The sequence below is a fragment of the Heptranchias perlo genome, chromosome 31 (genome assembly GCF_035084215.1).
Source record: "Heptranchias perlo isolate sHepPer1 chromosome 31, sHepPer1.hap1, whole genome shotgun sequence".
Lineage (NCBI taxonomy): Eukaryota > Metazoa > Chordata > Chondrichthyes > Hexanchiformes > Hexanchidae > Heptranchias > Heptranchias perlo.
The window spans coordinates 20440244-20452423 of NC_090355.1; the positions used below are offsets into that span (position 1 = coordinate 20440244).

A 12180-nucleotide genomic window follows, 5' to 3' on the forward strand; every position below is an offset into this window, starting at 1 on the left:
GGTCACTTTTTGTTTGTGGTCATGTGAATAACAGCGATGGTGCCAGAGTCTTCAACTCCCCAAGCTAAGAAAAGGGTGGAAGTTGCCAAATTGGTCTCCTTCGGGGAAAATTTCCTTTGTGCACAATATGTAACAAAATCGTAAATTAGTTTGAAGAAGAACATATTTATGGTTTTACACATTGAGCAAATCTCCTCTCGTGGTGAATGAACAGATACTCATCAAGTTCTTTTTGCAACTAATAGCTCTGAAGATTTGGTGCTAATAAAGGAATTTCCTGCCAACAGATACATTGCTGTGCTTGAAGAGCAAGCTGCCAGCTACATTCTATTTCTCAAAGCTCTTTTGCATACTGTTTGGATCGTGAGACACGATTGTAAAACCATCACATACTGACTACACTGCTGGTTCAGATTGTATTTCAACAGTTGCGGACTTCACATTGACTGTCTTGCCAAACTGACGATGGACTGAACGACTGATGAGTGAATCCGTCCTTCTTTCGGCAATACAATGCATGAAAATAGCTCAACTTTCAAAGCAACCAAGTCATAAAAATCTATTTGTGTTGTTTATTTCTGGTCCACCTTAACAATGCGATTGCTGGCCCCCAATGCTTCAGCTGGTAAATGCAGTTGGTAAATGAGCCAATCTGGTCAGGAAGGCCCCATGTTTGATCCTTGTTCTTGCTGAGTTAGTTGATCTCAGTAGATGTGGCTACAACTGGCATCAGCATCCCTGGGTCTGGGAGAGGAAAAATCAGTGCTGGCCCCCAGTTTTGATTGCTGCCCAGTGACTGGGTGGAAAGTGCATGTTGGGTGAGGACAGGGTCATACTCAGCTGTCATAGTTCCAGTGGCTAAATAGTTTTCTAACACACTGTCAAGACTGACACATGAAGAATTTGCACTTTGGTGAGGTCAATGCTGGTGGAACCATATCCCAGTGTGTCAGTGCTATGAGGAGGTAAGGGGAAAAAATTGGAGGAGGGCATAAGAATGCAATAAATTTGCACTAGTTGTGTATTCTCATACCTGAAAATACACAATCTTTCAAATTGTGTGCCACGTATCTGGACAAGTAGCATTTTCAACCCTTCTCTCTTCCCAGCCCCTTTCTGTGTAAACCCAGTGCACTCCTACCCCAAAGATCTGTTAACCAAATTCCCCATACACCAAAGTAAATATCATAAATTACTAGCTCTTCCATTGAAAATATTAGAAACATTCACAGGGTTGGAAATCTGGCCCAAAGTCCTTTTTATTATTGTCAATCACAGCTCACAGGCATTTCAGTAACAGTTTTATATTTCTTTCCTCTTTTATACCTGATACTGTGGTGATTATATAACTCTCCCAAATGCTAACGGCAAAAACCAAGTCAGACATCTGAATTCAGCTGATTTGGACCGATTCAGGTAAATTAGGATTGATAGCAGATCGGGCTAATCAGACACGACTAAGATCAGCACTGCATATATTTTGTCTACACAAAGCTGCCTGAAGAAGCGACCCAGATGCCAATGGAGTTCTGGCCTCCAGTTGTCTGAATCCTGCTTGGATCAGTATACTCTGTCCTTAGTCTGTGGTTCAATCCAGTGTGTCGTTCTTATGTCAGTATCAAGATGTTGTATTCTGAGTCGGTGACCTTTTCAATATTCAAATTCTGAATAATATCAACCAAAAGCTACGACAACTGAAACACCTGTAAATTGTGAATGAAAACAGACAATGGACTTTGACCCAGATTTTCAGCTCTTTGAATGTTTCTGATCTTTTCAGTTAGTTTGCTGGCAATTTGTCATATTCTGGACATAATGTGAAATAATGGGCCGGATCTTGCTGAAAAAATAACTGCGGATTAACGACACGCTCCATTATTAATGTGCAAATTGGCTAGCAAGTTCAGGGGTTTAAGAGCTATGCCATGAGTTGAAAATCTCTAGAATTTGCTGGTTGACTTACGCCGTTTGCTTCACACAAATGGCATCTTGCCCTTAGCCTCCCTGTTATTTTTAAGAACTTGTTGGATTTGCACATCTGACTCACATGACTGAAAGTGGGGTTATGGCAGGATTCACAATGCAATCCGAAACGGGTTAACAGCATTCAGGCTGGAAGTGCTAATGATACAGGCGCAGTGTGATACTGAAATACCGCACTATAATACCATGGATGTTGTGCGACACAGGTTCTTATTGGCAGCTTTTTTTTTATGCAGTACAATCAGAGTCATGGATTCTGAGCCTACGACTGGGAGGTGAAAATTATATTATTTATGATATTTATGAACAGGTAAAAGATAACTGTCAAAAATCAATTATTTTGATAATATACAGACCATAAACAAATGTCAGTGCAATGCAATCATTGTGAGTACTTCATGACTTTTTCTTTTTAAACATTCTTTCATTCATTATTGATTGATTCTCTATTTTCATTTTTAGACATCAAGCCGGCAAATGTGTTCATAACAGCAACAGGAGCTGTTAAGCTGGGGGACCTAGGGCTGGGACGCTTTTTCAGCTCCAAAACCACAGCAGCACATTCCTTAGGTAAGAAGCAAATGCAGAAGACTCTTCCATTTTTTCCATCGTTAAACTATTGTCCCCAGTTTTTATACATACAAGCAGATCTCGGATTGCATTGCTCATGATATGCTGGAGGATGTGCTGCTTTATAAGGACAGGGGCAGAATGGACCTATACTCTTTGGAGTTTAGAGGACTGAGAGGTGATCTCATTCGAACATATAAGATTATGAGGGGGCTTGACAGGGTAGATGCTGAGAGATTGTTTCCCCTGGCTAGAGAGTCTAGAACTAGGGGGCATAGTCGCAGGACAAGGGGTGACCATTCAAGACTGAGATGAGGAGGAATTTCTTCACGCAGAGGGTTGGGAATCTTTGGAATTCTCTACCCCAGAGGGCTGTGGATGCTGAGTCATTGAATATATTCAAGGCTGAGATGGATAGATTTTTGGACTCTAGGGGAATCAAGGGATATGGGGATCAGGCGGGAAAGTGGAGTTGAGGTCGAAGATCAGCCATGATCTGATTGAATGGCAGAGCAGGCTCGAGGGGCCGTCTCGCCTACTCCTGCTCCTATTTCTTATGTTATGTACCTCATAATGCACAATGTATTATTCTGCTATGTTCCTTTAAGGCCATAAGGGCTAATCGCTGCAATAAGGCCCATCCTGAGGTCAATTAGAGGATGTCCTTTTCTCTGTAGATTAGTAGCTGATTTTAAATTCCTGGCGGGAAGAACTAAAGAGGGATTGGCCAAAGACTGGCAGCTGATTTTAGATCCCCAAAGTTAGAAAAACAGCAGTGACTGGCTTTCTCTTTTCCTTTTTCCTCTACCTTTTCTATGACAAAGAGTGGTCTCTGAAGTGTGATGGACTCCAGACTTTTATCTATTTACTATATTATGTATGTTCACATACATATACATATACATATATACCCACTAGATGATCTTCCATGGCATTGCACACGGGGAGTAAAGACCAAGTACGATATTCAGGTCAAACAAAGGGCAGGGAGAGTGGGGAAGAAGGAGGTGGCTGGGGAAAAGAAGGACCTTTCCCCAGTAAGAGGAGGGAAGGAAGAGTGAAAGAAAAGAGAAGGAGGAGAGAGAGAGGGAGGAGGAAGGAGGAAGGAGGAAGTAGATGGTGAGGGGCAGAGTCAGATAGGAGGGGAGGGGAGAGGAGCAGATGGGAGAAATTTTGGAGAAGGAGTAGGGCAGGGGTACAAGGGATGTAGAGTGGAGAGGACTGGAAAGGGTGGAGCTTTCCTTATTGTACCTTCCCATATCACTTCTCACCTCACCCCCTCACTTCCCTATCAACTTCCTTTCTCAATCTTCCCTATCCCTTTTCCCAATGACTCCCTCATGCATCTTCCTACTGACCCCTAACCTTTGCCCTTAAATGTCATGTCCTGTTCCTATTTTCCCAGCTAGCCATACCCCAATTTTTTTTACAGGTACAGCCCCCCCCTCCCCTTCTTCATGTGTACTGCCCGATCTTCAACAGTTCCACATCACTGAGTTGGGAATCCAACATTTGATTATTCAAAGTGCTGTTGGCATTTATAATATATTTGCCAACTATAGTTGAGAGGCAGTGTCAGGGGTGGTGGAAGAGCCTCACAGGGAATTGTAAACAGGATGCAGGCAGCACAAGGTCTAGGAACATTGGAAAGATGAGACTGCTGGCCCAGGACTGTGGGGGAGCCCTACAGCAGCGAGGGAAAGCAGGCAGTAAGGCAGCTAAAACCCTTCTGCAGCAAGGATGGACTAGTGACGAGGACAAATAAAAGTTAAATTAATTTTAGAATCAAACTTACCTGTAGGGAACACAGTTTGAGGAAGGAAAAAAAAAATTATAAAATTAAATAAAACTTGCCATTGAGAGGAATGGACCTGAGACAAAACTTGGAGGGGTAGCATCATCACCTAGTGTTGGGAGGAATGCTAGGTAAGAATAATGATAACTATAAATAAGAAAAGAAGAAAGAAAGAATGACTTGCATTTATATAGCATCTTTCACGACCTCAGGACGACCCAAAGCACTTTATAGCCAATGAAGTACTTTTGAAGTGTAGTCACTGTTGTAATGTAGGCAACGCAGCAGCCAATTTGTGCACAGCGAGGTCCCACAGACAGCAATGTGATAATGACCAGTTAATACCTGATAGCCTAAAACGAACTCTTAGGTATTGTGGAAATAATACCCATCTAGAGGAAAGGACCCAACTTCCCACATACTCATCCTTACCATAGATGGGTTTTCACCACCTCCCACCTGATTGTTCCCAATGCCACAGATCTCTCCTAGGCCCTAAGTAAAGTTGAAGAGCTTCTATCACTGTCTAGTGTGGTACAATGCTGTAGGGGAAACCAGGGAGCAGACACACTGATGTACTGCTAATATATGGTGGTGTCATTGTAGACAGGATGGAAATGTGTGCCATGGCATTCCTGGAAGCACAGGAAGTGTGTGCTATACTTAAGCTTTAAGCATATTACATGTATTATTTGTGCTGAGTCAACAGCATTTTACCACCAAAATTATTCCACATATTTTTGGAGATAACAGTAGAATTTGGTTATTGGAAAGTGAAAAATACAAAAATGAAGCCAAAAGAAAAAAAAAGGCAATGCACCAAACTAAATGCTAAAAGAACAAGGAACTTAAGAAGCTTTAAAAAAACTATCACACAAAACCATAGTTAAGAAACTTGCTCAGAAGCCAGGATGGGACCTTGCCAGATAGATAAACGCAAACCTCATTTCGATAGTTAGTGAAGGCTTAATGAGACATACATGCCAGCCTCAAGAGGCTGTAATGATTCCAGTACAGTCCAGCTGCAAAACGAAAGGTGGAGCCATCCTGGTGCAGGGCGGACACAAAGACCTATTCTTGTGATTTTACAAACCCTTCCCCCATGCAGATGCGAGACTACTGCATAATGTTGTAAAATTTACTCTATTGGGTATAAGAAAGTAAATTGTTGTGTGGGTTTGAGGCTCACCTCTGACCGTGAAACTCAGCAATCACTGCTCGGATGGCTTTTATCAGTTCTCGATTTGACACCCTGTGGATACGGGACATCTCCCTCAGGGTAGATGGGTGAGAATTAACCTCAAATATATGCTCCTTCATCTCCCTTGTCAGTCTGGGCCAGGCAGGCATCATCCCTGGTGAGAAAGTCAATATCCTTTAACTCTTTTTCTTTATACTGATTAACAAATATGTGCACAATGCCTCTTGCGGTGGGGTGGGGGAAGGAATAGAGAAATATAATGAATTATCTATAAAATCAGCTTGATTTCCTCTTGACATCAGTAGACTACTCATGACTGGGACTGATGACATCACCAGCGTGTTTCAGGCACTGCGGGGGCTTCTAGTTGTGTTTGGAGACCGGGTATTGCTGTAGTACTTGCATGAATATGATGTAAGATCCTTAATTGTGTATGTTTTAATTTAATGAAAACCTTTTGCATGAATGAGTGCCTTGATTTCAAGTGCCTGTAATACATACAAGCATTTAGGATGTGACCACTAGTAAACCATAGATAGCTAGTTGATTGCTTAAGATTTTTTTTTGCCTTCCTCCTCCTGGAATAAAGCTCAAATCGCAGGTCCCAACATGACTTATTGCCAGTAAATATGTTTTGTGCTTTGGGGTCAGCAGGTGTGACTGGGTCGGGACTGAAATGGCTCTGTTGAGAGCCCCGTTGGGGAAACTGCCTCTGTAAATAATATGTTTGTCTGTTGTATAAGACGCCCACCTGGCACGTTCCCAGAAAAGCAGAAAAAAAAGATTGTCAAGCAGACAGCAAAACGGTCACAAAGTGCTGAGTAAATCTGTGATATACGGCATTTGGTTTGTTTCCAAGTCAAACAAGGCATTCTGCAACACAGCTGTTTTGGATTGTGAGATTTTTCCCTGTTTTTTGGTGTATTATAATTTCAGTTTAGTATATGCAAGTACGTAGTTCATGCTTAGCTCTAAGGAGAGCTGTTTTCATACTTTTTTCTTTCATTTTCTATTTTTAGTGGGTGTTGTGTTTACAGATATACTGCTGCATTTCTGATTTACTCCTCGAAAGACCTGTGCAATTTAGTCTTGCTCTGCAATCATCATATTTGCTGTGTTTTGAAGCCTGCTATAACAGGGATCTGAGCACATAATAACCAAGGGTAAATGCACACATTGATAAGGATAGGGGTATAGAGACACTGAGGGATGTACAGAATGAAGAAACACTGAGAAATATACAGAACGAAGAGACACTGAGAGGTGTACACAGTGCAGAGCCACTGAGAAATGTATACAGTAAAGAGACTCTGCGAGATATACACAATGAAGAGCCACTGAGAAATGTATACAGTAAAGAGACTCTGCGAGATGTACACAATGAAGAGATACTGGGAGATGTATACAGTAAAGAGATACTGGGAGATGTACACAATAATGAGATACTGGGAGATGTACATAGTGAAGAGATACTGGGAGATGTATACAATAATGAGATACTGGGAGATGTATACGGTAAAGAGACTCAGATGTACAGAGTGAAGAGACACTGGGAGATGTACACAGTGAAAAGAGACTGGGAGATGTACACAGTGAAAAGAGACTGGGAGATGTACACAGTAAAGAGATACTGGGAGATGTACACAGTGAAAAGAGACTGGGAGATGTACACAGTGAAGAGAGACTGGGAGATGTACACAGTGAAAAGAGACTGGGAGATGTACACAGTAAAGAGAGACTGGGAGATGTACACAGTGAAAAGAGACTGGGAGATGTACACAGTGAAGAGAGACTGGGAGATGTACACAGTGAAAAGAGACTGGGAGATGTACAGAGTGAAGAGAGACTGGGAGATGTACAGAGTGAAGAGACACTGGGAGATGTACACAGTGAAAAGAGACTGGGAGATGTACACAGTGAAAAGAGACTGGGAGATGTACACAGTGAAGAGACACTGGGAGATGTACACAGTGAAAAGAGACTGGGAGATGTACACAGTGAAAAGAGACTGGGAGATGTACAGAGTGAAGAGAGACTGGGAGATGTACACAGTGAAAAGAGACTGGGAGATGTACACAGTGAAGAGACACTGGGAGATGTACACAGTGAAAAGAGACTGGGAGATGTACAGAGTGAAGAGAGACTGGGAGATGTACACAGTGAAGAGACACTGGGAGATGTACACAGTGAAGAGACACTGGGAGATGTACACAGTGAAAAGAGACTGGGAGATGTACACAGTGAAAAGAGACTGGGAGATGTACACAGTGAAAAGAGACTGGGAGATGTACACAGTGAAAAGAGACTGGGAGATGTACAGAGTGAAGAGAGACTGGGAGATGTACACAGTGAAGAGACACTGGGAGATGTACACAGTGAAAAGAGACTGGGAGATGTACACAGTGAAAAGAGACTGGGAGATGTACAGAGTGAAGAGAGACTGGGAGATGTACACAGTGAAGAGACACTGGGAGATGTACACAGTGAAAAGAGACTGGGAGATGTACAGAGTGAAGAGAGACTGGGAGATGTACACAGTGAAAAGAGACTGGGAGATGTACACAGTGAAGAGACACTGGGAGATGTACACAGTGAAAAGAGACTGGGAGATGTACACAGTGAAGAGAGACTGGGAGATGTACACAGTGAAGAGAGACTGGGAGATGTACACAGTGAAGAGACACTGGGAGATGTACACAGTGAAAAGAGACTGGGAGATGTACACAGTGAAAAGAGACTGGGAGATGTACACAGTGAAGAGACACTGGGAGATGTACACAGTGAAAAGAGACTGGGAGATGCACACAGTGAAGAGACACTGGGAGATGTACAGAGTGAAGAGATACTGGAAGAGTTCCTGATTGGGTTTCCTGGCACAGAACAATGCTTGTAAGGAGGATTAGTCGGGAAATCGCAGCCCCACAGTGCTCACGATTTTGCGGAACCTGCTGGCTATGTGCAAGGCCCAACTGATGCTGTGAGGGCTTGAAAAAATTACCTTACTCTATAATAGACAGTTAGAAAAGCACAAACATGAGAATTAAAGGGGCTGCAGAAAGAGTTAGTGCCCCTTGGATGTGTCGAGAAAATTAAATTAAAAAGTGACTTAAAAAGAGACATTTGATAAATCTACGGTTAATTATACAGAAGAAAATAAAGCCAAATATAGAAAATAGAGAGGGGAAACAAAATGGTTAAGAGGATGTATAAAGAAAGACTACTATTTTTACATAAAATGTAAAAGAATAGTTAAAGAAATGTTAGGGCCAAATGGAGATTAAAAATGAGATCTTCTGATGGAGGATAAAAGAATGGTAGAGAGATATTTAATGAGTACTTTACCTACCCTCAGTTATTACAGAAGTATATGGCATTGGAATTAAAAAGGTACAAGAGGAGGAGATAGACAGTCGGACAGGATAATTATAGAAAAGGAAATAGTAGTGAAAAAAATTGGTGAAACTCAAAGAGGAAAAGGCACTGAGCCCTGATGACATGCATCCTAGAATGCTGAGGGAAGTCAGAGAGGAGTTAGCAGACGCTCGGACCAGAATCTTTCAAATACCCTAAAATAAAGAAGTTTTGCCAGAAGATTGTAGGGTTGCCAAGGTAACAACTCTGCTCAAAAAGGGAGAATTGGACAAATCAGGTAACTATAGACCAGTCAGCCTAATATCAGTAGTGGTTAAAATTCTAGAGTCATAATACAGGATAAAATTAATACTCACCTGTAAAGACATGGGTTAATTAAGGACAGCCAGCATAAAAGGCAAATCATGTCTGACAATTTTAATAGAGTTCTTCGAGGGAATGTGAGGTGAGGTATTTCGGGAGGAAGCTAAGAAGAGAAAACGTACACTAAATCAAAAACAAAATACTGCGGATGCTGGAAATCTGAACTAAAACCAGAAAATTTTGGAAATACTCAGCAGGTCAGCATCTGTGGAGAGAGAAACAGAGTTAATGTTTCAGGTCGATGACCTTTCGTCAGAACTGCAAGAAGTAAAAATTTAACAGTTTATAAGAAAGTAGAGCCAGGGAATGGTGGCAGGGAGGGGAGGGGGGAAAGAACAAAAGGGAAGGACTGTGATATGGTGGAGGGCTGGATTGATGAAGTGATTCAACCTTTTTGTCATTTAATCACCTGGAGGGCGACCACCACGGCTCACACATGTTGTAAATCCCACTCGTTATGAAAGAACAACCACACTAAAAATTAATTCTTTATTATTTTCTTATTTTGTCATGTTTGGGATTATTTTGAATGAACAATATGCCCAGATTGTCGTCTTGTCAGAGGTGATTCACAGTTTGCATCATGGGATACACAATTGTGTGTACAAACAGTAACAAGCTCCAATTCTGGCCCAATCCTTTCATTCTTTGGTGAGTCAACTTTTTTTTCTAACCTATCGTATATCCCAAGAGCAGTTGCTTAAACAAATACAAGAATGACAGTGAATGAGACTCAGCAACATTTGAAAAAGAAAAGTTGGAATGCAAGATTAAAGAATATTAAACCAATACTGTGGTGATTTCATCTTTGGTTCCTATGCCATTGAAAATGAATTAGAATAATCAATGCGTACTGTTAACAGTCCATTAGCATCCAGTCAGTGAACAGCAACTTGATGGGGAATGTTGCTATGATAGCGTACAATTGTAGCTCCAAGATCTCAATCTTTTCAATGGATTCCTCTTCATTTAAATTTAAGAACGCCTTGTTATATTAACCCTAAAAAAACTTGATAGGTTTCACTCCTTCCCCCGTATGCTGCCCACTGTTAGTTCTTTTCTATTTTTCAATTGTTTCTTGATGAAATCAATCTCCCTGAAGCCTTCCTGTATTTGAGCATGTATGTGATCCCTGGCAGTCCATTGGTGAGTAAGCATCTAATACCTTGTGATCCAGTGACAAGTGTATATCTGCTCCCTTCCAGTTCAATGGGTAATATGAACAACTTCTGTGGAAAACATTCTAGTGGAATTAGTGGATAGATACGAATCCAGCTGCTAGTAGTTAGGGCTCATGTGTCTATATTTACTCTGTAACTGTGAATACACATGCAGATCAGCTCAGTTAGTGATGGTGTATATTACAGCTGATGCCCCTAGTGCTCCAGTGAGGGTATAGCCTTGACCTTCCAAATCAATGGCAAATGTAGGGAGGCAAAAAAAAGCCTGAATGTTCATCAATAGTTTCCTTTCATTTTAATTGAAAGAACTCGAGCAGATTTTACAAAACAGAAAACGTGCATGGAACTAATCAATTTAAAATTCAGAATTACTTGGTATTTCAACTCATTTAATGAAACATTCTAACTTTTGAAAAAAAAATGGTAACAATAATTAAATTGTTCTGATGTTTACACTCTGCGGCCTTGGCAAAAGGTTCCTGGAGTCCTTGAAAATAACAGGTGTCAGTAGACGTTCCTATCTGTGCATTTGTAAAAGTAACAGAAATAAGTTCTTTCATGTCAGATCAACCCGTTCTGCCTCACATGTGTGCCTGTGTGGTATCATGACTGCTGTGTACTCGAGGGACATAAGTCTTTGGGGAAGTAATGGGATTCCACGCTGCTTTCTGGTGCCAGTGACAAAACAACTTTCACATGCATCCATTTTAGAGCTGCAATAATCTGAGACATGAGTACTTCTTCTGAATAAAATGCATCTTGCGGTTTCTAAATCTGAACATTTAAAAATATGAAAAGTTATTTCCCCCCTATGGAGCATTTTTATAAGGTGGATGTAGATTTTATTGCACAATTTATGGATATTCAGAAAAGGCAACACTCCCTGTTTAGCCAAACAATTATTTAAAAATATATCCTACTGAATAAATAGAATCTCCACAGAGTACAACAGAACCAGTGACAGACACTTCAACAGTTATATGACAGGGCCCTTCTTGTCTACAATCTTCATCATTTTTTCAGTAGTAAATGATGCCTCGGGATTTCTGCACCAGGTTCATGTTTGACAATATAATGTTGTAAAATCTTACTTTTTAAAATATCCGACACGAGAGATGAACATCTAACTGATTACAAGCAGCTTAGATTTGTACACATGCAACCTATTATTGAACAAATACAGTCGTGTGTTCCCAATTGAAACCCTAAGCAATACAGTACGAGATGCTATCATTATTTTCCAGCCACAACCTAATTTACAAGGAATAGCACAGAAAAGCCCATCACTGCTTGAGGAGTCTGCTGATGATTTTGACTCCTTGTTTGCTTTGACATAATGTAACATATCTGACATTTTGCTTGACATTGCTTTGGACAAAGTAATGATTTTTTCCCCTCAAAAATGCATAGTCCCCACAGGCTTAACATGTCTGCATATCTTAAACAGGGAGCTACTTTTGCTGTGAGGAAGAAACCAGTAGAGCAGGGGTGAAGGGTTGAGGGGGAGTAGTTTCTTACAAGATTTATTTTTCCAATTGATTTGATTGGAAATGTGATCTAAATCTGGTAAAGGGCATTGTGAACGCATAAACAATAAATACTCCATTTCAAATGTGCCTCATGGAACTAGATTTGTATGGGTGGAAATTGTTTCCTTAGAAACCACCCCCATGTTGTCATTTCATAAAGCTGCTGACCCGTGCATTGGGTGAAAC

At 41.0% G+C, this 12180-nt stretch overlaps 1 protein-coding gene across 7 annotated transcripts in view; it reads left to right on the forward strand.

Annotated features, from left to right (window-relative positions):
• Positions 1-12180, forward strand: part of LOC137300552 (serine/threonine-protein kinase Nek6-like) — a 175376-nt gene that overhangs the window by 111908 nt on the left and 51288 nt on the right. For all 7 annotated transcript variants that reach the window (XM_067969694.1, XM_067969692.1, XM_067969695.1 and 4 more), the window contains one exon: positions 2446-2553. In XM_067969694.1, coding sequence (XP_067825795.1) covers positions 2446-2553 — 108 coding nt within the window. The remainder of the gene's footprint in view (positions 1-2445; positions 2554-12180) is intronic.